This window comes from Polychytrium aggregatum, assembly GCF_025602895.1.
Source record: "Polychytrium aggregatum strain JEL109 chromosome Unknown BJ171scaffold_21, whole genome shotgun sequence".
Classification (NCBI taxonomy): Eukaryota; Fungi; Chytridiomycota; class Chytridiomycetes; order Polychytriales; genus Polychytrium; species Polychytrium aggregatum.
This window is the reverse complement of record NW_026516223.1, coordinates 385812-410923: the sequence shown is the minus strand read 5'-3', so window position 1 is coordinate 410923 and position 25112 is coordinate 385812. Positions and strand designations below refer to the sequence as shown.

Here is a 25112-nt window from a genome sequence, read left to right as displayed (position 1 = left end):
GATTTCGTCCAATAAATCAGACGATGTGTTCATCCGAGCATAGGAGCAAACTCGGAGGTGCCAGGCCACAGAGGCGGGTCTGCAAAACGCAGACCACACCCCACTTCTCGTCGAGCCTCAGAGGCTCTTGAGAAGAATGTTGCGTGCTCCATTCACGTCTCGATCGATGACGGTGGAGCACTGGTTGCAGTTGAATGTCTTGGCTGCCCCAAGGTCTCTCTTGATGAACCCGCAGTGGGTGCAGGTCTTGCTGGTGTACTCTTCGCCGACCACCCTGACAATGGTGCCATACTCCTGTGCCTTGCATTGCACTCTGTCCACGAATCGACAGTGGGACAGCTGGACCATGCGCTCTCGGTTGCGCTTGCTGATGTGTCTGAAACCATGGTAGTTGAGCTTCGGGATGAAGATGATGTCGTAGTTGGAACAGAGCCACTTGGCTGCCTTGCGATGGAGATCGTCCACCAGGTCTCGGATCCGCTCGTTCAGCCGGGCAATGGCCCGTCGCATCAACTTCTTCTTTCTCCGCTGCTTCTTGGTCAACTTGGCCATCTTGGACTGGACCTTGCCAACACTTCGCTTGAGGTCATTGATCTTGGAGTATCCACTGACATTGGGACTCCAGGCTGTGACCAGCCCAGAGGGGTCGAAGGTGGTGATGAAATCGCGCACACCAGGATCGACAGAGACAACCCTGAGATCACCCTGAGGAGCTTGGCTTTCGCTCCTCTTGGGTAGTGGCTCGGCGATGACAATGTAGACCTTGTTGGTGCGTGTCTTGATCAGGCGGGTGTCATGGGCCAGGGGGAGAGTGAGTTGCTTGCCTCGCTCGACTCGGTCCTCGGCATTGAGCTTGAAGGGATTGAGTCTGTTCCAGAAGCTGTCACCCTTGACGATCTTGCCCCAGTGCTTCTTGAGCAGGACACAGGACTCTTGGCTGACCCGTTTCTTGCTCGAGAAGTGCATGTCGAATGGACTGGGGTTGTTGCCTTGGGCTTGCTGGGACAGGTATCGCTGCTGGTTCGAGAACCAGTTCTTGACAAAGTCTCGGACCGAATCGTCGATGAAATCGGCAGCGACACCCGTCTGGCGGATCCAGTGGTCCTTGTCGTAGCAAGACAGGACACCGACTCGCTGTCTCAGGTGTTCCAGGAGGACTGTCTTCTTCTTCTTGGGTGGATGGGGCTTGGGTGGCTCTGGAATCAAGATCTCACCAAGGCGATTCTTCCACTGTTTGTTGGGATACTGCTTCTGGAGAGCCTTGCGGGCAGCCATGTATGGCTCTCGCTCTCGTTTCCAGACTTGGAGTCGCTCGAGGTCTGCTTGCTGGTGGGATGAACTGACTCTGGCGTAACAAACTATGGACCTGGTTGTGATGGGCTGGGTGAGGCAGAAGACTCGCTCAATGTCCCGCACATTGTAGAGTCTGTGTCCGTTCTCGTTGGGGCGGATGTATCGCACTTTCCCAGCATCGGCCCATTTGGACAGAGTGGATGGGACGAGGCCGAATTGCTTGGGTGAGTTTATGGATGGAGATGTATTTTTCATCGCTCATGGCAGACAGGGATGTTTTTGATTCTGGCCCGTTCTTACCCTTGCCCAAGAAACAATATCAGCCAGAATCGACGCACGTTTTGAACGGACACCGACCTGGACGACGAGGATACTCTGCCCCAATTCAGGCTGGGCTCATCCTCATCGTTTCGTAGTTAGCGGCATTCCCGCAAAATAACCCGGGACAATGGTCAATCATAACGGACGCAGCCTTGCCTCTCCGTGCTCAATCAATGTATGTGGCTGATTGGTCAACAAGTATGACACGTATCCTGGTGAGACTGCCCGAGCAAGGGTGGACCAAAAGCGACAGCGACGTCGTCCAAAAGAATACGGCTCAAGCCTTATGCATCGTGTCCGGCGTCGGTCCTGTGGGTGTAGTTACGATGAGCCAAGCGAAATGGAACAGATAGTGTGTGCGAGTTGCCACGGTGCCACCTCCTGGTGTGGAGAAACGATTTTTTGAAGCAGCCCTGCGACATTTGGCCCTCGATACGACCAACTTGGCCCGCCGCTGAGCCTGTGATTGAAGAGGTACTCGGTGAACCACAACTTTCTGGCGAGCCCGCAGACCAAAAACGCCAGCCGAAGCAAGCCTTGAGCCCGACAATCTCTGCTTAGCAGCACAGACTCCTATCCAGAGACCATGAGCTTCTGCGACAACACCACTATAGCTCAGTTGAACCAGTCCTGCATCGCCTCGACAGCTGCTGCTGTCGCTGCCTTGCGAGAAGCTGGAACGCAATACAACACCGACGAAACAGCCCGAGTCAGCTACTGCGTGTACGCGGCATTCGGTGGGTATCGCATTTGTGGATGGCGGCAAGCTGATGTCGCCAGAGTGGCGACAGGCTTTGACTTGCAGATCTGACGGTATGCCCTCATGAAAATCAGTGCGACGGTTTAACTCTCTGGCCCCATTGCTCTGCATTTCGGTGATTGTTCCGCATAGCGCTCGGTAACCTGCTTCTCATCCTGGTGATGTTTGACGTACGTGCCACGAATATCTGCTCGCACTGAACTGTGGGGATGCAGCTGCGATTGCTGCATCGATCCTGTTGAATTGTCTGCGGCCATGTTCACACACCTCTCTCTCGCCGATACGTCCGCTGGGACGACCCGCCGATTGCTCCCACATCAGAAACTCGTCACCGGGCACGATCGACGCATTCTCACCATACTCTACGGCGCGATCGGGTTCTTCACGGTGAGCGATTTCTCACAGCAATCGCGGCTCGTTGTTCTCATCGACTAACGCAGCCTGAACATGGCATCTGCTCTGTCTGCTCTGTCTGCTCTGTCTGCTATCCAATAGGTGTTTTGCGTGTCCAAGGCTGCCAGCTTCGCGCCGAGCCTGTATGCAAGCCCATACTATGGCCTCCAGATTCTCGGTGTCATTCAGGCGGCTGCTTTCTCATCTGCCAAGGTTGGTTTCTCCATGTTATGCGTCCTCCTCACTTGTCGAAGACGCACCCAATACCACAGCGCTATATTTGCTACACGATCGAAAGCACAGGGCCGAGTTATTGGTTGTCTCTGCCGCTTACCCGTCGCGATTACTACCGATAGATCCTGGCAACGTTCTTCATTTATCTTCCCCTCAAGCAGCGCACCATCGCAAGCAAGGCAGCCGACGGCGTCTTCAAGGCGCTGATCTTGTTGCAAGGCCTTTACTCCATGGTTATTGATATCTACTGGGTGCTGGTCGAGACTCCGGTACTTTCCTTCCTGGATCCTACCTATGCCTGGGCAGGCTACTTTGTTATCCATGCCGGGCTTGATGTTGGCTTGCTGCTCTGGCAGACGACTCTGTAAGTGCTCCACGCAAGCGATCCCGTCGCGCCTCCTCATGCATTTGTATCGACTCGGCGGGTGCTTGGTTCATTTGCTGATTGAGTTGCTTGCATTGATAGGGTGCTGGGCCGAGAACAGCAGCGCAATACGATCACCCCAGCCAGGGCACTGAAATCCAGGGCGCGACTGGCATACTACGCCGGTGTCTTGATGCTCTTCGGCATCGCAGACTGCATGGCGGCCACCTATGCCATGAGGCCGTCTAAAGGCATCGGCATCTTGCGAGACATTCTCTACTTGGTCAAGCCCTTCCTTGCGCTGCCTGCAGTGCTTGATTCTCACGCGGCGTCCAGAGGCGAGCATCCAAAGTCCTTCAAGGGCTCGTCGGACCATCAACGGTCCGTGGTTGCCACGGGACAGGCATAGTCGACAAACGAGTCGGTCGTATGCATCTCCGTTCCCCTGTCGCCACGAGGTGGATGGCGGCTATGCCGCTAACTACGAAACGATGAGGATGAGCCCAGCCTGAATTGGGGCAGAGTATCCTCGTCGTCCAGGTCGGTGTCCGTTCAAAACGTGCGTCGATTCTGGCTGATATTGTTTCTTGGGCAAGGGTAAGAACGGGCCAGAATCAAAAACATCCCTGTCTGCCATGAGCGATGAAAAATACATCTCCATCCATAAACTCACCCAAGCAATTCGGCCTCGTCCCATCCACTCTGTCCAAATGGGCCGATGCTGGGAAAGTGCGATACATCCGCCCCAACGAGAACGGACACAGACTCTACAATGTGCGGGACATTGAGCGAGTCTTCTGCCTCACCCAGCCCATCACAACCAGGTCCATAGTTTGTTACGCCAGAGTCAGTTCATCCCACCAGCAAGCAGACCTCGAGCGACTCCAAGTCTGGAAACGAGAGCGAGAGCCATACATGGCTGCCCGCAAGGCTCTCCAGAAGCAGTATCCCAACAAACAGTGGAAGAATCGCCTTGGTGAGATCTTGATTCCAGAGCCACCCAAGCCCCATCCACCCAAGAAGAAGAAGACAGTCCTCCTGGAACACCTGAGACAGCGAGTCGGTGTCCTGTCTTGCTACGACAAGGACCACTGGATCCGCCAGACGGGTGTCGCTGCCGATTTCATCGACGATTCGGTCCGAGACTTTGTCAAGAACTGGTTCTCGAACCAGCAGCGATACCTGTCCCAGCAAGCCCAAGGCAACAACCCCAGTCCATTCGACATGCACTTCTCGAGCAAGAAACGGGTCAGCCAAGAGTCCTGTGTCCTGCTCAAGAAGCACTGGGGCAAGATCGTCAAGGGTGACAGCTTCTGGAACAGACTCAATCCCTTCAAGCTCAATGCCGAGGACCGAGTCGAGCGAGGCAAGCAACTCACTCTCCCCCTGGCCCATGACACCCGCCTGATCAAGACACGCACCAACAAGGTCTACATTGTCATCGCCGAGCCACTACCCAAGAGGAGCGAAAGCCAAGCTCCTCAGGGTGATCTCAGGGTTGTCTCTGTCGATCCTGGTGTGCGCGATTTCATCACCACCTTCGACCCCTCTGGGCTGGTCACAGCCTGGAGTCCCAATGTCAGTGGATACTCCAAGATCAATGACCTCAAGCGAAGTGTTGGCAAGGTCCAGTCCAAGATGGCCAAGTTGACCAAGAAGCAGCGGAGAAAGAAGAAGTTGATGCGACGGGCCATTGCCCGGCTGAACGAGCGGATCCGAGACCTGGTGGACGATCTCCATCGCAAGGCAGCCAAGTGGCTCTGTTCCAACTACGACATCATCTTCATCCCGAAGCTCAACTACCATGGTTTCAGACACATCAGCAAGCGCAACCGAGAGCGCATGGTCCAGCTGTCCCACTGTCGATTCGTGGACAGAGTGCAATGCAAGGCACAGGAGTATGGCACCATTGTCAGGGTGGTCGGCGAAGAGTACACCAGCAAGACCTGCACCCACTGCGGGTTCATCAAGAGAGACCTTGGGGCAGCCAAGACATTCAACTGCAACCAGTGCTCCACCGTCATCGATCGAGACGTGAATGGAGCACGCAACATTCTTCTCAAGAGCCTCTGAGGCTCGACGAGAAGTGGGGTGTGGTCTGCGTTTTGCAGACCCGCCTCTGTGGCCTGGCACCTCCGAGTTTGCTCCTATGCTCGGATGAACACATCGTCTGATTTATTGGACGAAATCAACGCGGGGATCTGAGAATCGACTAATCCCGTATCGACGGGTATTCTCATATCTCTTCCAGGCGTCTATCGCAACGAGTGAACGCACATGTCTATTTATGTTCGGAATAGTTTCATTCACCTGGTCCTTGGCCAGTACAGTCTGAGTTACTAAACTTGCACATTTGTTTGGCTTCGTTGATCAGCGCCAGTAGTTCGGTCTCCAAATGGTGCAAGAATGGTTGCCCCCGACACTGCCTTCGGTGTCATCGTCGAGATGTTTCGGTCCGTGCGCACACTGGCCGAGTCCCCGTCTTTACTGCCTAGGACTTCAATACCCCGGGCCACTCGAGACACCTCGGTGATGATCAAAAACGGCTTGATGATCAGGATAAAGTCTCTGATAACACTGACGCCCAGTTCGTTGTTGAGTAGGCTGTAGACCCCGAGAATATCTGCGGTCATGAAAATTGCAAGTCTCATGACGCCCGAGATGAAGTGCAGGAATATCATGCGCTGTCGCTTCTGCCTTTCCACTTCCGATTGGGCGACTTTATCGGCATCCTTTAGGCTAGCAGAGTGGCAATGCAAAGTTAGATTGTGTGCTTATCCACCAGAGTGTTTGTCACCAACCGCAACCCTGGGAGCTGCTTGCTGAGTGGAAGCACTGACGTACATGTAGATAGTATAAGATAAGATGCCAAAATCCAGCACCATCTGAAGGATCAAGCCCGTCCAGCTGACGGGCGGGATTGTGGCATATGGGACGTTGCTGAGGTGCAGAGTGAACAAGAGCGAGTTCGTGATGGTGTACTGGCCCCCGATCGCAGACAGCAGTCCTTGAACAAATATCATGACTTGGATGGCAACGTTGAAGGGGTTGCTCGCTTGCTTCACCAGCGGTTGGACGCGAATGTAGATCAAGTAGGTCGATGCCACCTGGAAAGACCACCGAGCTCAGAGCAGGATTGGAGAGTGATGCTCTGGAAACTCTCGGCTGCGATCAACTTACCTTGGCCAAGGAAATTGACACATTCGCCAACGTTTGCCACATCTGAAGAGCCCCCCAGGCTGCCACATCCACCGAAATGTTCGACAACAGGAACTTGGGAACGAACGTCGAGCCCTTGGCGACGCAGTATATCTTGAGAGCGGGATGTCTCTGTGAGCGACCAAATGCTGCAACGACGACGAGGTCCAGACAGTCGCCGGTCCCCCAGCCTGCCATCGGTTGGCTCGTACCGTGTTGAATCCGACGCATGTCCACAGCGACACAACCGCTGGTCGGTGAGTGAGTTGAACAATTCTCTGTTCAGAGTCAGGGCCGTTAGTCACCACTCTCGTTGCCCAGACGCAGTTTTGCTCGGAGCCGCAAAGCTGGCGAGAGTGTCATGGAGCTCCCAAGCGGAGCACACCGCAAAGATTGCAGCATGGGCCAAGTGGCGAAAGTCAAGCAGAGAGGATCAAGTGGCAGGGTCAACTGCCACACACCGGGAAGCATCGCTGCCTGAGATGAGCTTTGTGAAAGGGCAAGGGCCGCAGGAATCACGGTATCCACAGGGATATCGGATGAACCATACCTCCAGGAAAATAACAACCAGCGACAGGTTCAGAATAGCTGCGCGAACGAAATGCATTCACAGTTGCGCGATGGGAGACGATGCAGGGTGGTCAGCGACCGGACGGCCAACGCGAATTACAACGACAAATGTGCCGATGGCGCCGCTAACTACGAAACGACGAGTATTCTCATATCTCTTCCAGGCGTACCGATCCCATAAAGGCTGAAGGTTATGGGCTCATTGTACATCTGGTAGAGCATATACGTGTTGTAGTTTCCCTGCATGGTCAGGGCTGCCGCCGCCGACCGCTGGCACGTCGCATTGAACTGCGCGATGAAGCTCTGGCTGCAATTCATCGTTTGCGAGGACAGGGTAGATGATGGAGATACCTCTCGGAACCCCAGATGGACACGCACAAATATATGAAGGAAATTGCCATTCTCACGGTGAAGCAAGGAATCCGGGCTGAGCCCCAATCCGGCGGTGGTGGTCGGCCGAGGCAACGTCAGCTTCACAACTCCAGCGCCTTGTACAAGCCCGTCACCCCGCATCTATAGCAAAGCAAAAGCAGATTCGCCTGGCCAGGTCCGGTGTGTCAACGGCATGTAAACATATGGAGCTGGCGCCACAGGGCCATCTGACTGCGACAGACATGATTGATGGGGCTGGCCCATTTCGGCGCCAATTGCGCAGATTTCGGATGCCAACAGAGAGGGTTTGCTCACCTTTGTCGAGAAACATATGGACGAGCTCCAGACAGGCCCGTGCGTCTTCGTACGAATCATGACCGCCAACACCGTTTTGGATGACCTGACCCAACAGTTTGTCACTGAGGTATCGGAGCGAGTACTTTCGCTGCGGATCGCGGTGGCGAAAGAGGACCGATGTGTCGACTACCTTTGTGTGGACGAGCTGTGGAGGCCATTGATGAGGGTGCTTGTTCGCGAGCAATGCCTGCACCGAAAAGAGGCACTCTAGCTGATCACGCCTTACCCTCAAAGCATTGAGGTCATTTTCGAGTCTATGCCACCAGAGAATCACGACAGCGTCAGCGCAGAGGACAGATGAGGTGACATTCGTGGCCCTCATTTGATGCAACCAACGTGTTCGAACAAAGGGCAGGCTAAACCCAATGGTCTCTCCGGCGTTGGCCGCACCAGACAAATGCAGATTGCCAGCTCGAATTGAGCTGGCGGCGGAGTCTAACTGACCCATGTCCAATAATGATCGTGTCCTTGCCGATGAAGCCTTCCAACAACTCGTGGAGTTGACCCAGATTGTACTTTGCGTCATCGAGACTCTTGATTCCTGAGAAGCGTGTGTTGAGATCCACAACTGGAAACTGTGTCTTGCACAACTCGTCCACCAACACCTTGCCGTCCTTGTCGACCACCGTCAACCGTGTCAGTTCCATTCCGGCTTCTGTGTAGGACTGGGAGACTTCAATGTGAACCAGCTATCGATTCCGGCGATACAATGCGTGGCTGCTGTTTGCATGCTCCATACCATTTCGCAGTCCAGGGCGACGAGCTGGTGTTGGGTCTGCGTGTCGTTACCGATAGATCGGAAGGGAATCTAGACACCGGCTGGTAGCCATCAGTATCCATGGCGCCTCTTCGGCGGGCATTTCAGACGCATTCCCCTTCCTGACAATCAGCGGCTTACGTATGCATCGAGGTCGCGGAAGCCCTCCAGCTTGTAGACGTGGTGCCCAGTTGAGCAACCTGTTTTGACCAAGATACACACAAGCAACGATCACTATCGACCGTAGCGGAGTCGAAAATAACGACGTTGAGGAAGTTGTGTCGTACCTGCAGAGCTTGATGGCATCGAGCAGCAGCTGTACACTCGTTCTCGACTGCCTGCAATGGCCAACGGCGAGCACAGGTTGGGTAGAGTTCCTTGAATCGGAGCGGGACACCGTCGCTCAGCCACTCACCATGTGTCCGCTCGGTTTGTATCCGCCCTGTGTGATACTGGCAGCTCTGCGCTTGGCGTGCGTCGCTGGTATCGAAGTCGATTCCACATCTCTCGCACTTTTGTACTCGTGAATTGGGTTGTCCCAGGGTCTCGGTACTGTTCTCGGTCTCGTTGTCTTCTGGAAAGAGCGGGTAGCCATGTTGCTTCATATCCTCAGTGCTCAGCACAATGGCGTTGACAGCCGCGATGTTCCAGGATTTAGCTGATATTCGAGAGCATCAGTCATCGCCAGAAGGACGAATTGGCGCTCTTGACCTTGCCCCCCCCCAAAGCAGAACACAAGTTGCGATCTTGAGTTCCACCTGAAGCTCATGACTCACCCTGCTTTTTCTTGGGGTCGTACTCTCCGTCGGTGCCGATGTCGGTTTCCGAGCTGGCCGCTGGCCGCTTCTTGAGTCGCGAAAGGATGCCGCCGGCGTAAGTAATGTAGATGTCCTTGGCCTTGGAGGTGTTGGGGCACTTTGAGAGACACTCCAGCTCCTGTCTTTGCTCACACAAAGATGACACTGAGTGAGCTATTGGGCCGCTGGAAAAGGGCCAAGATCGCCTATCGGCATTTCTCTCCACATCCGGACTGAGTGATGCTCCCACTACTGACTTGAGAGCATGCTCCTGGGCAAGCTGGGGCAGCTTCGTCGAAATCGGCTGATATATTCGCTGGAACTGCTCCAGAAACTTTTCTGCGATCTTTTGGCGGCTTGCGTGTGGGACTTTGAAGTGCATGTTCATTGGAACCTGGAATCTCTGTGCTGCTACCAGGCTTCTTGGTCCTGACGACGCCTGCTGGTGGACGGATCGGTTACCGACGAGGCTCAGCCGCGGGATAGCGCTATGTCGCATCAACATATCTGAAGCCGGCGATGCCGCCGCTCTGTCGCTATACCTGGGCGGTTAGACGGCTGTGGTCGACCTTGGGTACAATATCTTTGATAACTCGAGTTCCGGGCTGCTTAGCGTCGTGTTTAGCGGTGCTCGTCTTCTCTGTCGCCGGGGTAAGGCTCGGCCGAGGATGGGATATGGGTTGGGACGGCACTTCCTTGGTCAAACTGATGCTCATACTTGCATCAGATCGGGCTGCACGCTTGGTGGGAGGATCGACATTCCGCGAGCTGCGATCGCCCTCGGCACGGCTGGGGGCTGGTCGTTTGCTCGCTGTTGTATTTTTGCACTCATGATGAGAGCCTGGCCCGGCAGCGTCTACGCACCCAAACATCATCACAATGCCTGCATCGGGTCATGGGCCATGGGGTCAGCCAGCGGCACTCACGGACTCGGGTCGATGGGGCCGAGGAAGCGGACTGGGATTTGTGGGTGAACAGGCAGAGGCCCGGGAACGCAGCGTAGATGCAGGCGCTGCCGTTGGGGCAGGGGACTTCTTTGAATCGAGTTGTCGGGAACATGGGTCCAGATACGACGGCGTAAGCGAGGCAGATCGGGACAAACCACGGCCCTGGGGTTCGGCTTCTCAGGAGCCAAGACGGTTCAGGCCAGAGCCAGATCCGTTGCTTGGATGCAAACGAGCGAGCCCGGCTGTGAGCGGCAGCAGCGGGGATGATGAACAGGCGGGACGGCGATGGAGCCGGTCGCAGGGTGGTGCTGGTCTCGTTCCGTCTTGGGCCTCACCCTTGTCGTTGGCCGTTGATCACCAAGCATCTCCCCGCCGACGACTCCCTCTCTGGTTGTTGCGCTCGGCCAAGGCGGAACAAGCCCTGATCAAATCTGTTCCAGCAGCAGCCCTCCCATCTGCCCTCGCTGCGCCTATCCATCCGTTTTGCCAAGAAACGTCGCCGTCTGCACCTTTCTGCCTGTTCTTGGCTCGCCCTATCGTCCATTCCGGCACTCGCAGACCTTCCTGGCGACCCTCGGCTGCCTCGCTGCCTTGCGCCGAGCCAAGGCATCTCGTAGCAAGCCGTATCATGACCGCCTCGCTGGTGCACAGCGCCGCCATTGTTCTCTCAACCTTTGCCGTCTCGCTGCTCTTTCTCTGGCTGCTGGCTCGCTATGTTGCCGACAGCTACGGCTTCCGAATCGGCCTGAGCCCAACTTCGATTCAGGTCTCCAACCTCCGCTTCGCTGCGTCCAGCATCCAGGTCTCGCTTGGCTCCATCCGCATCGAATGGTTTCGGTGCTCCGATGCACTCATCCGCATAGTATTGGAATCGCCACACATCGTCTCGACTCTGCCCGCAGCAACCCACCAGCGCCAGGAGCGGCCTCCCACAAAGTCTATCGAGGCTGTCGCTCGACTCCTGAAGACGGCTGCTCTGGTTGCGCGCAATGCATACATCCTCAAGTTTATTCTTGGTTGCTGGTGGACGAGCATCCTCATCCATGATCTGCAGCTCGAGCTCCACACTCACGCGGGCATCGGGCCCTTGCGCTTTGAACAGTCTCTGATATCGTTTGGATCGCTGCGGAAACAGAGTCAAGATAGCAGCCTCGACGACTGGCTGCATGTCTTTGGCTATGTCATTGAGTTCTCGACCTTCAGACTCGCAAGCGGCTCGCAAGACAAATCGGTCACCTTGGTCTCGACTGGTGCCGATCGGACCCAGAGGCTAGTTCTCCGAATCGGCGAAAAGAGGACTGCCCCCGGCGAAATGGTCGACGTTCAAGTCATCTCTGACGGCCTGGGCATCTCTGTAACCGGGCTACGAGAGCTCATTGCAGGCCCCAGCGCCTGCGACATACCAACGACCCCATATCCCCCGGGCACGGCTTCCGAGCTGCCGGCAAGCAGTCTCCATCATGGACCCAATTCCGGCAGCATTCTTGCACAAATCAACAAGCTTCTGGGCTCTCTCGAGAATCTGAATGTCGCCGTCGGTGTGGTCCTCAAGGACCTCTGCATCACAGCGTCAGAGAGCGCCAGCACAACAGACGAAGCCGGCGTCCCACCGGCAGTCGTCAGCCTCAAACTCAACGAGATGCAGCTCACAGTTACGGCCATATGCTCCAAAGACAGGCCAGCCATCCAGGCCTCTGCCTCAGTGAAGCTCAAGGGCGCTCATGCCGAAACGTCCGGCGCATACGCTGCAAGCTATCGAAAGAGCACTCTGGTAGACCTGGATGAACTCGGAGTGGTGCTCGACATGACGGTCGAAAACACAGAGGCTTATCTCGTGAGCTCCAGCCTCGATGTCTCTGTCGTCCGCCCGACGCTGCATGTGTCGAACGTTGCTCTTGAGCACATCCTTGCGATTGTGTCCAAATCTCTTCCGCCGCGGGCGTCACCGCCGAGCAACCCGCCGCCATCCACTCCGGTCCCTGGGCCAACCGAATTGCCGGGCTTGCGAGACCTCGTGCCGCTCCTGCGATTCAAGTCAAATATCAAGATCAGCCACGTCGTGCTTGGCGCCAGCTGTGTCTCGAATCGGCCGGGTGGACTGGAGTCCCTCGTCACCTTTGGCATTCGAAACATCGTCGTAAAGGCGGAGAAGCTGGTGGGGGATGCCTCCAGCAACTCCAGCACCGAGATCAACACCATCGATCAATTCTCAGTGATAGTGAGCGTGAGCCAAGCCGAGCTTGCATACGGTCTCGCGCGACCATCATATCACGAGGCTGTTGTCGCCCAGCGCATCGCAACGGTGCCGTCATTGAACGTGGGATCGGTTCTGTCGCTGGATGCCAACTTTGGCATTGACGTCAAGACTGGGATCGAGATCCCCGAGGTCTGTCTCGCTGTGTCAAGACTGGACTCGTCGGACACATTCGAGCGACACCACATGGGCGCCTTTGACCCATGGGAGAGACTCGAGGCCCACGAGCTGTTCGTTTCGAATCTGGATGCTGCAGTGACCGCCCTACTTCCCAAGTTGCGCGACGTGATGGGCAGCTCTGCGAACAGGCCCGCTCGTCCGTCCAGCGACGCCGATGGGAGCGCATATCCGGCTTTCTTCCAGACCCAGGCGATGATATCCAAGCTCAGCATCACCGCCACAACAGGCCGGAAAGACTTTGGAGTGGTATTGCAAGTGACTGACTGTGTTGCCGAGTCGACGAGCGACTGTATCCTCCATTGCTCGCTCGAGACGTGCTCGGTACAGTCTCTGTTTATGACTGACGACAAATCGCTGACACAAGATGTACTCGGCAATCCCCTGACGATCGCCAAGCTGGACGCAACTGTTTCACGTTCGAGTCCCGGGGACGTGATTGTTGACGTTGAAGTGAACAGCGTCGACATTGATTTCAACATCGGCATTGCCTACACCATCCTGCATACGTTTGCAGATCTCCGGGTGATGGCAAAGTCTTTCCAAGCTGTTGCGGCACGGATGCCTCTTAAAGGCACCAAAGGAAACCACTCTCCATCAGGTCCATTGATTTTGATCCAAAGCACACTGTCGCATCTGCGCATACATGCAGAGCTTCCAGGAAAACTGGAGGCGCGAATCCAGGCCAGCCCCGTCAGCATCCACGCTGTCAATCAAGGCAAAGTCAAGGTGCTGGTCGAGCGCATTGGAGTCCATATCGATGATCCTTCGGACGAAAAAGTGTCTTTTGACCTAGTGACCGGCACAGAGCTTGAGGTGAACCTTTCGAAGCAGCAAAGCACGTCCGAGGCACGCCGCTCAACCGTCAAGATCGAGGTTCGGGGAGGGGAGTACGAGCTGGTCGTGCCCCACAACTTTGAGTTCTCCAACCTGCTGGAAGACACGGTAAACACTGGAAAGGCGCTCAAGATTCTCGCCAAGCGCCTGTTCAGCGATAGCGAGGAAGAGCTAGGTGAGGCGGCCAGCTACCCGACCCGAATCCAAAACGACCGACTTCCTATCATTGTGGTAGAGGTCCGTCGATTGCATCTCAAGCTCATGGACGATCCATTCGAAGTGCAGCTGCGCCAGAGCTATATCGCCGGCATGCAGGAGCAAATTGGACGGATTGCTCGTGACGCAGCGTTCCGAAAGAAGGCAAATGCGATGCGAAGCAAACGAGAGACCGATGCGGAAGCAGGCGGACCGTAAGTGGAGTGGCAGTCGGGGCGGCTGTAGTGTCGTGGTGGTCGTGGCGGCGGGTGACTTGAATGGCGCTCGACACATCCGCACCAGTCATCTATCGCTGTGTACGAGAGGCTCATACGGTTTCCTTCCAAAAGTCGGGTCCGTATCGACAAAAGCACTCATCTGGTTGCCCGTGTTTCTCCATCGCCCACGGTAGATCGACGCTCGAAGAGATCGAGAAGGCATGGTGGCTGTTACAGACATTCAATTCTGACTCGTGGATCAGCCGCATCAAGGCCTTCAAGTCCAAGGAAGGCCCCGGTCAATGTCCGCTTGTCTGGTGTACCATTGAGGGGATTTCCATCTTGGTTGAGCCGCCAACGTTGCCGGCCGAGACTGTTGAGGAGTCTCTACACATCCTGGACGCACAAACGCCTGCCGATCTTGTCTACGACGAAGTGATTCCTCGAAACGTAACGCTGACGCTGGCATCGCTGACGCTCCGGCTACGAGACTACCCGTTCCCACTCGTGAATGTCCCGGCTGAAGGTCTGCGCATGTTCAAAACCCAGGGGCTTCTGATCATCTCAGAGCAATGCGCCTCGATCGAGTCCAAGCGCATCGTCAGTCTGCCTGTCCATCCACTCCTCCATGTCGATCCCCTGGTGGTTACACGCACGATCAACCCAACCAAGGTCTACGCCCGAATGCAGACCAACGTGATCACATCGTCGACAATCTTCTTCTGCTGGGGAGCGTGCTTTGAAGCGCCGCTGGCAGATATGGTCCGTGTACTCGATACCTTCACCAAGGCTAATGTCGATCCGAGTCCCCCGGTTGGCTGGTGGGACAAGCTCCGCCTGATTATGCATGGTAGCCATATCCTCAAGTTCTCTGGCGGCGGCGACTTGCGTCTCCGGGTTCCTAGCACCGCGTCGCCCTATCTCGACTCCAAAAAGTTCTCAGATCATGCTGGCGTGGAGCTGGTCATGTCCAAGGGCATCACGATCCTCAGTGGTGGAGCAACCCATGCAGCCACCGGTATGACCGAAGACACAGTCATTGAGTGTGGCGAGTTCTGCTGCGTCGCCCCAAAGGTTCTGGTTGAAGGACGGCGGGGCCATGGATGCGATGTCGTCGTCGCCAGGCTCCGCGGTGGCATCCGAGTCGGCGTAGGTGTCGACTACTTCACATCCTCCAACCCAGAGATGGGTCAACACAGCGAGGCGCCGGTGTATCGCGACCACAGCCAAATTGTGCTGAGGCATCCGATGTACGCCCTCGCCGACTCTGGGGATAATTTGGCGCCGCTACCGAACTCGACAGACTCCCAGATCTCCCCACCTGAATACGACGCCTTCCGGGGATTCCGGGCCACGAGTCTGCAAATCACCATCAACATCCAGTCTCCAAGACCCCTATATTACTCAATCAACACGCCACTCAATGGCCTGTATCTGAATCCAGAGATCCTATTCCGACTGAAGAAACTGTCGGAAGTGTACCAGTCGCCCCTAACCAATCTGCCGATCCGAAGTGGATCGCTGTGGTCCAAAGTCAGCCTTCAGCCGCGCAAACCCAAGTTCAGCCGAGCCATCGGCTCTGTGCGCATTGCAGCAACTCTCCACCCACTCGTAGCCAGCTTGATCAACCAGACGGAGGATGCCAAGGGAGGAGTCGGTATCCGCTGCCGCACCGCAGAGATGGCCGTAGACATGACTCTGTACCAGCAGTTTGTGACCCAGAGAAGTCGCGATGATCTGCGCATCCGCAAGGATGTTTCAAAGTGGAAGCTCGAAGACTCGGAGATTATCTTCACGGACTTTGAAGCGCGCACTCTCAGCTTTGGTAGCTGTGTCGGCGATCTTGAGAACGAGGGTCTACCGTCAGCGCCCTCTCAGACAAACTGCAACTTCAACAACAATATGGACGCTGATATGGACGAGTCGCTCGAGTGGTCCATGAAGGAAGACCTGATTTACGTCGATCGCATTGAGGATATCACGATGAACTCGTTCCTGTGGACGCCAAAGCTGTTCTACTATCGACGGAGCAAGAAAAAGCGACACATCGCCAAGCGGGACAAGGTTCTTCCGGAGCAAGGTGGGTGCTGTCAAGCGCTTGCGCACAAACGCATGAATCCACTCTGGATGCCATGGGTGATACAGCGACATGCAGCTGATTGTCGTTCAACGTGTGGGCCATGCCGCCAACAGAGACATGGAGCACGCAGATCGTCCTGTTCAAGCAACGGCTGCAGGAGATCGAGGCATCGATCCACCGCTATCTCTCTGAGCAGAGCGACCTTGAGCAGCGCGGAGAATTCTATGACAACTCACTGTACCAGCAGGTCAGTCGCCGCACCTTACCCAGCCACAGCCTCGTACGATGCCCAAGCGGTTTTGCCCAAGTCCACTGACACACACTCTACTTCATGTCTGGATGATAACACGGTTGCGTGATCCCCGCAGAAAAGCAACATTATCCGCGAGAAACTCGCGGTACTGGGAGAAAAGAAGACAGTCGTCGAGAAGTACATGAAAAAGTGCACCGAGAATCTCAGTACGTTGCCGATGAAAACAGCAGTCGCGGTTGCGGCAGATGATATGTGGGTGGACGATATGTGGACGAACAGAGGGGGCAGAGTTCGTGCGCTAACTACGCGAGGGATTGCAACAGAGCGGTCCAAGAACGCAGCCCTCTCGGGCCTGCTCCAGCAGCAGCACACACACTTTTCGCACTACTATATCCTGCACAACATCAATCTGTACTGGAAGAAGAGCATCCGCAATACCCTGCTCCGGCTCATCGATCTGCAACAAAAGAGAATTGCCATCCACTACTTTCTGTCAATGACAAGTCTCAAGAATGTACAGGACTGGCTGACGTCGGTGTACGAGCGAGCACCCAGCAACGCCGGGGCAGATTCGGTGCCGCCCGTGCCGGGAGTGCTTGCCAAGACCGCCAAGGCTGTGCCGTCGGAAAGCCTGTCGGTCAAGATGCTCGACGACAAGGACGCCCTTGAGCTTCTGCAAACACTCTTGGATGAACGCAGCACCCGGTTCGTTGTCCACGACCAAGCCGGCGACGAGGGCGTGTCATGGAGCTCGACACAGGGATACCAAGAGGACGACGAGTACGCCTCTCGGGCCGGCGTCAACGACAAGTACATCCGCTCGGACAACGTTGACTCGCCCGACTATGTTTCCGAAATGCATCGCCCATCGGAAAACTACATCATCCACTTCATCAACCCACAAATCAACTTTGAGTCGTATCCGAAGAACGCCCCTGGCCAACTCGAGGCGGTCGTGGTTGCGGCTCAGACAATGCAGCTGCGGCAAATTGACATCATCGACGCCTCGATCAATATTGACGAAGAGCTGGACTTGCAGGAGAACATTGTGAAGAAGCGGACGATTCTCAACGTCCACAACGCTCAGCTGTTTGCCCTTCGCAAGTTCGACATCGAGGGCGCAGCCGAGACGGATCTCGAAAACATATCCATGACTCGCCAGAGCTGGCCGGCATGGGTGCCCCTCGAATGCCTCATCGACCACTCGTCGCACACAGGCCATCTCAACCGGATCGTCGAACAGACTTCGGCCAGCTTCCACCGCGACCAACTCAACCCTTTGTATCTCAAGAAGGTGGGCTCGCAGCAAGACCATCCTCTGGACCTGTGCGATACCGTGCATGTCAACTTCCCCAACTTTGCTCTCACGGCCAACGCGAGCCACTACCTCGTGCTGTTCAACGTCATCACCGAGCTGCTGGTCTACGATGATCCGCATGTACGTGAGCGGAGCCAGCAGGTCCGCAAAATGATGCTGGCGATCGATCAGATGGAGGACGTCCAGAAGATGATGGCCACGGTGGTCTCCCTCAGCCAAAAGATCGAGAGTGCATCGACAATGCTGCGATCTGTTGTTGGCACCCTGAATTTGGGCGTGCCCGATCTCGAATATTCGGGAAACAGCAGGGCCGAGATTTACAAGCACCTGAGTCGCTACAGGGACGAGCTCTACGTTGTTATGCAAGCCATCAGCAAGTTCCACAGCACCGAAAGCAAGCGGAGAGACATCACGCCATCCAACAAACTCTTTGTGCACATTGGCACGGTCGCCTGGATCATGCTGCTCGATTCGGGCGACCGGCTGTGCGAATGGAAGCTGACACATGCCAGTTTTGGCTGGACACACAACCAAGATCAGTCCAACGTCTTTCAGTTCGACATCGATCACGTCCTCGTCGAAAATCTCAGCAAAGCGCCCGGTGGCTTCCGAGAGGTCGTCTCGCCGTACTGTTCGGACAAGAAGAAGATAGATTTTCGGCGGCAGAAGATGCTCCGCGTCTACTGGAGCGAGATGGCGCCGGTCGGCGGCATCGCCGTGATCGATCACCTGGAGATCAACTTTTTCCCACTCCTGATCCAGATGACCTATGATCTGGGCAAGCAGCTGCAGCTCTACATCTTTCCGGAGAAGAAGCTGCGATCCGCTGAGAAGGATGCGCGGACTGGTGGGATGCGAACGGCTGTTGCCACCGTCACTGGAGGTGAGGCGACGCAGAGGCCAAAGAAGGGCACTGGCTCGGGTCTGAGCGAGTTCAAAGTGATGCAGGCCAGGGCATCGGAGAACCGATCCTTTATCTACATCAAGGTACCGGGTGTGCAACACTGCTTGAGCTACAAGGTAAGTGAATGTGCCATGTGACATGTGCGATGGGTGCCATGGATGCCATGTGCGAATATACAAGTTGCGCTGTTGCTATGATCCACAGTTTCGGGTCGCAATCGGACCCTGGCTGACCGCTGTCGTCGACAGGGTCCACGGGAGAAGAATCTGGAGGACTTGAATCTATTCGCCTTCCGCATGCCGACCCTGGAGTACCGGAACAAGACCTGGTCCTGGCTTGATATTCTGGATTCGATCAAGCGAGGTGAGTATCGGCCATCGTGGCTGATGCCGAGCATGGATGCTGCTATCCCAGTACCGCCATCCCAGTGCTGCCATCCCAGTGCCGCCATCCCAATGCTGTCCGCTCAACCATGTCTTCTCGGTTGCGTCCTCGGCGATCGCTTCTTTCACTCAAACTTTGCTGCCCAGACGCTGCCCGAGCTGTATTCAACAACACCGCATCCCTCATCAAGGAGAAGCTCATGAAGTCGCGGAAGCCCGTCGACGGCGAGGGCAACACCACAGACTCGTCCGTGCAGACCAAGCCTGCCTCAATCCCATCCGAGGACGACGCCATTGGCGCCGTGAGCGGGACAGAGTCCGGGGTCAAGAAGAAAGCGGCGATCCTCAAGGCACTTCTGAACCGAAATACAAGTTAGAATCCCGTCGTGAACGAGAGCGGGTCGACGGCGCCCACAGATGAGATGATCCAGGCCAGCGTTGGCCAACTGAGCGTGTGCTCGCTGGCTCGGATGATAATGCATTACGACAGCATATATTGCCGGTTGCTCATACGACCGTCGCATGGCGTCAGCCTCAGGCCCAGATCAACGACCAGGCGAGTCCAGCCCGTATCTGCCAAAGACTATCTAGCCCCGAGTGTTTAGCAGGGCGTTATCGGGCGACACCCACTTGGGGGAGGTCAGATACTTCCAGTTGTGCCTGTACCAAGGCGGGCGGGTGATGGCGGCAGCCTTGCGCTGCGACAGCGGCGTCCACAGTTTGTTCTTCTTGAAGATGTACGCAAGCTTCTCGAGATGGCCAGGCTTCTTGTGAACATTGGCCTTTTCGGTAACAAGGATGCGCAAATGCGCCGTCGGGTGGTGCATGATGCCAAAGCGGCCTCGGCCGTGGATTTTGATGCGCTTCATGTACGGGCCCTTTCCGACCCAGGCGCGCCGGATATAGAGCAAGTCCTTGTTTCCGCCATAGTTATGCTCCCAGGAGGCAGCGGCACGTCGCAGCAGTCCCTCGACTCGCACAGAGGGCTTTTTCAGACACATCTGCATCTGCTTCAAGCCCTCCTGCAGCGAGATGCCGTTGAGGATGCGGGCGAGATGGTTGAGCTTCTGGGGACTGACGCGGAAGTGGCCCGTCGAAAAGGTCTTTTCGAATCCGGCCGACGCCGACGACGCCGATGTGCCTTTGATGATCTCGGCCTTTTGGGTGTTCTGTGCCTCGGTCAGGGCAGCGTCGATCAGGGACGTGCGATTCAGGGCCGACGAGGCAAACCATCGCGATGCCGGCGAGGCGAGGCGAGATGGCCATGCCGATACACAGGCCGATGGCTGTGCAGCAGGCCGGAAGAGCAGTCTCTGAGGAAGCTTGAACAGCATCGTGGGGTGCAACTGCTGGATTGTATCGGAGTCAGATCGTGCTGGGTGATCGGGAGATGCGTCGCAGCCGGCAGATGGGCTGTGGTTTCCTGGGCGGCCGATCAAAAAATGCAAATGGCGCCAGGCAGCCGGAAGAAAAAGCGGTTCCAGCCGGCGGCCGCGGTCACGCGCCGTCCCCGTGCGCACGGCACAGACACGTGGACGCATGGCTCCACGCGTCCCGGTTTCGGCAGCCCGCCCTTTTCGCGGGTCTGCTCCTGACGGCTCTTCGCCACCATCTCGACAACCCACTGGCCACCCGGCATCCACCCGACATCCACCAGGATCTGCAGCACCGACAAGCACTCTGGACAGCGTCGCTCCCTGCTACCAAGACCCAGACTGACTGCACGTTGCTTCTGGCCTGTTTCGCACGTCTGGAGCCTGACCGTCAAACAAACAAACATCCATCCAACACATTCATCCGCCCGCTCCGTGGCCGTCGCCATCGCCGCAAGTGATGCTGTCGATGACGCACAATCAGTTCGACGAGTCTGGCTCAGCCCGCCGGCGATCAACACGTCTGCGATCGATCAACGAGCTGTCCGCCAAAGTCAAGGACGCCGAGCAGCCCCGCCGGGCTTCCCCTTCGTCGCCGTCGGCGTATCCTGCCGTCGCCGGCATGGGCGTGACATCGTCCAACATTGGCGATGCCATACGGGCCTACTCCCAAGCCGCCAACTCACCGGCAGCACTGCTCTCTGGTCCCAAAACCCGATCCCGCCGCACCAAAGCTGTGGCTGAGGATCGGCCTCTCCACAAGGTAACGGCGATGCCGGGCGCTGCTCTTTCCTCAGTGCGAGCACGCATTCCTTGAAACAGCGCAAGATCACGCCGGCATTTGCCAGCGACTTCTCGTTGACTCTGGTGGCCCACCGCACCATTCGTATGCTACACAATCGGGAAGTCAACTCCACCGCCCTCGTGGTGATCGACACGTTTGGTTTGATACATGCTGTGGGACTAATGCTCGCCTCTGCTTGCCACCTCCAGACCCACCAAATCGATCCGACGACGGGGCAGAGGAGAGCGAACGGCGATCTCCACCCAGGTGTGCAGCCAGACCAAGCTCCACGAGCGGCCGAATTCGATCCCTCGCCGTGGGGATACGCTTCGAAGCGCCAGGTAGGTGTCTGGTCTGTCCAATACGATGGCGTTGCGGTCGCTGCCGGCGGCCTCTGTGTGCGGTGGCTAGCACCGATCTTTTCTCGTTGCATTGCGGTCACTCGATCGCTGTGATGGACCATCTCCAGCGGACCAAGCACTGATCGCTTTCTGTGCCTCCTTTGCTTATCCTGTCGCCTGTCGCCTGTGGTCTGTCGCCTGTCACCCGTTGCCTGTCGCCTGTCGACAATCCCAGGATCCAAACTCAAGTGAGCGGCCTCGATATCAGATGGTCGAGGATGCACACGAAAACCCTTTCATTGCCACCCACGAAGAGACGCGCCGTGTTCTGGGATCTGCCTATTCGCTTCCAAAGTCCTCTCCATCCAACTTTGTCTCGGACATCATCGAGCAGGAAGACGAGTATTACGGTGCGTGATTACATCATCGTCTCTCTTTGGCCGCTGCACACCAGGAAGTGAATGGGACACGCAAGTCATGCGACTGTCTCTCCCATTGCCCGAGCTATACCGAGGATTGTTCCAAACTCACACTGACTGTCAATATTTGCCGCACATTGGGATTCATGGGGCCTCTGCGCATGGCATTCCTACTGCTCAGATGAGGCCGAAGAAACATATGAAGCCGATGACGTTGGAGACTATGTCGAGGAGGAGGCTGACGAAGGCAAGTATTCAGAGATCGGCGCATCGGTCAGGACTATCTTCGGCGACCTCGACTTCTGGATCTCGGTGGCAGAGACTGACTTGCGCCGCCCTTGCACGATGACTTCGTGTCTGCTCGAAACCATCGGCGCCCATATCTCGATCGTCTTTGCGCAGGCTTCATCAACCTAGACCACCCGTTCTGGTCCAATCCAATTGTCGCCACAGTCCGGCCCGCCATTTTGGTGGTGCTGTCGTGCGTTGTCCTGATATGGCGATACGCCTCACTGCCGGCTTGGGCCGTCTTTGAGTTCGGGGTGGTGCGGCCCAGCATCATCCTGGGCAGCTTGGCTCGGCTGGCTCAGCACCAGACTCGAGCAGTGCTGAGGAAAATCCTCACGTCTCAGAACTGGATTGTGGGGCTGCTTGCCTTTTTTGTGGCTTTTGCCTTCCTCGTCGTCAAGCCGCCCACTACCTGGGACTCGGGACTCGAACGCAATATCCTCCAGCCCGCGCTTTATCGCCTGAGCCAAAGCTTCCATGTGACTGACGTCCTCTTTCGGAGCGAACCCTCTACTTCCGGTGACGCAGATGCCGTAGAGCCAGCGATTGACCAACGAGTAGTGTCCGCCACCGAGGCGCATCCAGAATCTGACGAGGAATCTCAAGCACCTGGCATCCAAGAGCCTGATCCTGCCGTGTCCCCAACTCCTTCCCCATCGTCCATCGACGTGCCCGAGACCGTCGCTGCTGTGGATCGATCCGAGTTTGTCCCAGATACAAGCGCGTCCAAGGATAGCGCTGAGCTCCCCACCCACGACAGTCCGCGCGACGGTGCCGCCGCCATGGCGTCGGATACGGTGATTCAAGTACTTCCTGCCGCCTACCAAGGCATTGTCACTCGCGTGTCTGAGCTCGAAGTCAAGCTCAAGGACCACCAGTCTGCCACTGCAGGCAGCTCAGAACGTATTCAAGCCCTGAGCCAGACGCTGGAGAAGCTCAGGCAGGATATCGTCGACGCAGTTAATGCTGACAGGGATCATCTCTCGTGGATCACAAAGCTCCAGGAGCGGCTTGACGCCCTGCCTGCCGATCTTGAGAATAGGCTCAAGGCCGTAGAGAAGCAACTCGAATCGCAAATCGCACAGGCGCTCACGGACGTCGTGAGCGACATGCGCAATCTAAAGGCCATCGTCAGCCACATCGAGTCCGAGAGCCGCGAAAAGAAACACGGCACCATCACCGGCAGCCTTCAAGAACTTGTCAAGGCTGCAGCTGAGAATGAGGAGCCGCATCTTGTCTCAAAAGCTGTCGAGCTGCTGCTGCAGGATCCAAGACTGGAGGAACATGTAAAGCAGCAGATCCTCAGCGCTTCTGCCCCAGCTCACGATGCTGCCAAGGCCTTTGGTGGCTATCCCGATGATCTGGATACGCTGTTGGATGAGCTGAGGCAAGCCCGCGATAGACCTGCGTCCTCGGGGATTCAGCGCGACGAGCTTATGCAGCTGGTTCAAGAAGTCGTCGCCCAGCATATGGATCGATATGAGCGCAGCTCACCCCCCGGGCGCGAGCCCCTGGTCGCCAACCTGGGTGCCTTGGACCACGATCTCGAGGCTCTTGTTGTTCAAACAGTCGAGAAGCTCTCCGCGGACCGTCTTGGCCAGCCCGACTATGCCCTCAGCAGCGGCGGCGGACGAGTCATGGCGCTCCTGACCTCGCCTACCTTCGACCTTGGCATTGCTCCTGCATTCGTTCAGAATGCGCTCGCCAAGCTCTTCCACCGCGACCCCATTGAGCGACACCCGCCTTCGATGGCTCTCAACCCGGATGTGAACGTCGGTAACTGCTGGCCCATGAGTGGTAAGGAATCGTGTGCCAACGAGGGCTCGTCAGGGGAGCTGCATGGCGAAAGCACGCACGGCTGGATCTGCGAACGCTGTGAGGGTGTGTGTGGGCATGGCAGGCGCAGGGGCAATTTGCTGCTGTTCTCCATCTGGGCTGTCGCGCGCGCTGTACTTAAACTTCATACGACTTGTTGGTGCGGGTTGTATGCATGCCACAGGCGACAAAGGTACCCTCGGCATCAGACTGGCCAAGCCGATTGTGCCAAAGTCCTTCACTATCGAGCACGCAAACCCGGCAAATCTGCCAGAGGCAGCGAAGAGCCTGCGATCGGCTCCGCGCCAGATCGAAGCCTGGGCTGTTTTTGATCCAGAGCTGTTTGCGGTGCGAATCATCCCGCAGATGTGGTCAAGCAGTGCTCCAGCCGACGATCTTCTCGACCAAGAGCCCGAGATCGCAGAGGCCGGCATCCTTCTGGCTGAGGCCGTCTTTGTTCCGGAAACCCAGCACGTTCACACGTTTGCGGTGTCTCCTCAAGCACAACAGGCGCTGCGGAAACGAAAGCTGGCGCACGGCAGCGAAGAGTCGCTGGTGTCCAAGGTTGTGCTTCGGGTTCGCGGCAACTGGGGCGCCGACGGATTTACTTGCATCTACCGATTCCGTGTTCATGCCGACGAGTGAGCCTTTCGGCGCCTGGAGCTAGTCTTGCTTTATGGCCATTTTTGCAGCTGCTGTGTTTGAATGGTTGCATGCTTGACATCCCAGCGTCACTTTTGTTGGTTTTGTTGTTGTTGGCGTTGACGTTGTTGAAATGCATATCGTCGCAATATGATCCCTCCCACTCAGCGAGTTAGGGCGACTTGAGGAGCCCCTGTGTATCCGGGACTCGTCATTAAGGACTCGCGGAATCACAGAGTGGCATGAAACGTGCTGACTTTGCTATATTCAAGGATGCTGGAAGTTCGGGGTGGCTGGAAAGACACACCCCCACGGCCAAATGAACGAATTGACACTGTTTGCAAAGTGAAACGGGCAGACTCCGCTCTTCGAACGGAATGCATCCACATTTGCCATTCACAAGTGACCCGTTTACTTTTGGAAGATAGTCGTGGAGAAAGAGTAGAGGGAAAGAGGAAGGCGAGAGCA

The 25112-nt window shown here is 56.4% G+C and overlaps 5 protein-coding genes across 5 annotated transcripts; 3 read left to right on the top strand and 2 right to left on the bottom strand.

The window, feature by feature from the left end:
• Positions 1–2200: 2200 nt before the first annotated feature.
• On the top strand, positions 2201–3774 carry BJ171DRAFT_582424 (uncharacterized protein; the record flags this gene model as incomplete). The annotated part of the gene is made up of 6 exons (XM_053114184.1): positions 2201–2351; positions 2507–2544; positions 2696–2761; positions 2870–2980; positions 3124–3365; positions 3468–3774. The coding sequence occupies 6 exons, from the start codon at positions 2201–2203 to the stop codon at positions 3772–3774; spliced, it is 915 nt and encodes a 304-aa protein (XP_052966127.1).
• Positions 3775–5704: 1930 nt separating this feature from the next.
• BJ171DRAFT_475384 (uncharacterized protein) lies at positions 5705–9921 on the bottom strand (the record flags this gene model as incomplete). The annotated part of the gene is made up of 14 exons (XM_053108781.1): positions 5705–6104; positions 6210–6472; positions 6546–6754; positions 7025–7113; positions 7175–7262; positions 7304–7621; positions 7821–8049; positions 8089–8116; positions 8307–8527; positions 8602–8670; positions 8761–8819; positions 9035–9277; positions 9396–9559; positions 9674–9921. 14 exons carry the CDS (start codon positions 9919–9921, stop codon positions 5705–5707), a joined length of 2628 nt encoding a protein of 875 aa, XP_052966126.1.
• A 971-nt stretch (positions 9922–10892) lies between these two features.
• BJ171DRAFT_507471 (golgi-body localization protein domain-containing protein) lies at positions 10893–19457 on the top strand. Its single transcript, XM_053111219.1, has 7 exons — positions 10893–14041; positions 14239–16124; positions 16238–16371; positions 16493–16583; positions 16701–18715; positions 18848–18962; positions 19130–19457. The coding sequence occupies exons 1-7, from the start codon at positions 10992–10994 to the stop codon at positions 19357–19359; spliced, it is 7521 nt and encodes a 2506-aa protein (XP_052966125.1). The 5' UTR covers positions 10893–10991; the 3' UTR covers positions 19360–19457.
• BJ171DRAFT_507469 (ribosomal protein L22/L17) lies at positions 19458–20408 on the bottom strand. Its single transcript, XM_053111218.1, has one exon. The coding sequence runs from the start codon at positions 20314–20316 to the stop codon at positions 19570–19572; it is 747 nt and encodes a 248-aa protein (XP_052966124.1). The 5' UTR covers positions 20317–20408; the 3' UTR covers positions 19458–19569.
• Positions 20409–20594: 186 nt separating this feature from the next.
• On the top strand, positions 20595–24857 carry BJ171DRAFT_127792 (uncharacterized protein). Its single transcript, XM_053105610.1, has 6 exons — positions 20595–21118; positions 21349–21480; positions 21716–21890; positions 22081–22146; positions 22302–23984; positions 24187–24857. Exons 1-6 carry the CDS (start codon positions 20816–20818, stop codon positions 24645–24647), a joined length of 2820 nt encoding a protein of 939 aa, XP_052966123.1. The 5' UTR covers positions 20595–20815; the 3' UTR covers positions 24648–24857.
• The last annotated feature ends 255 nt before the right edge of the window (positions 24858–25112 follow it).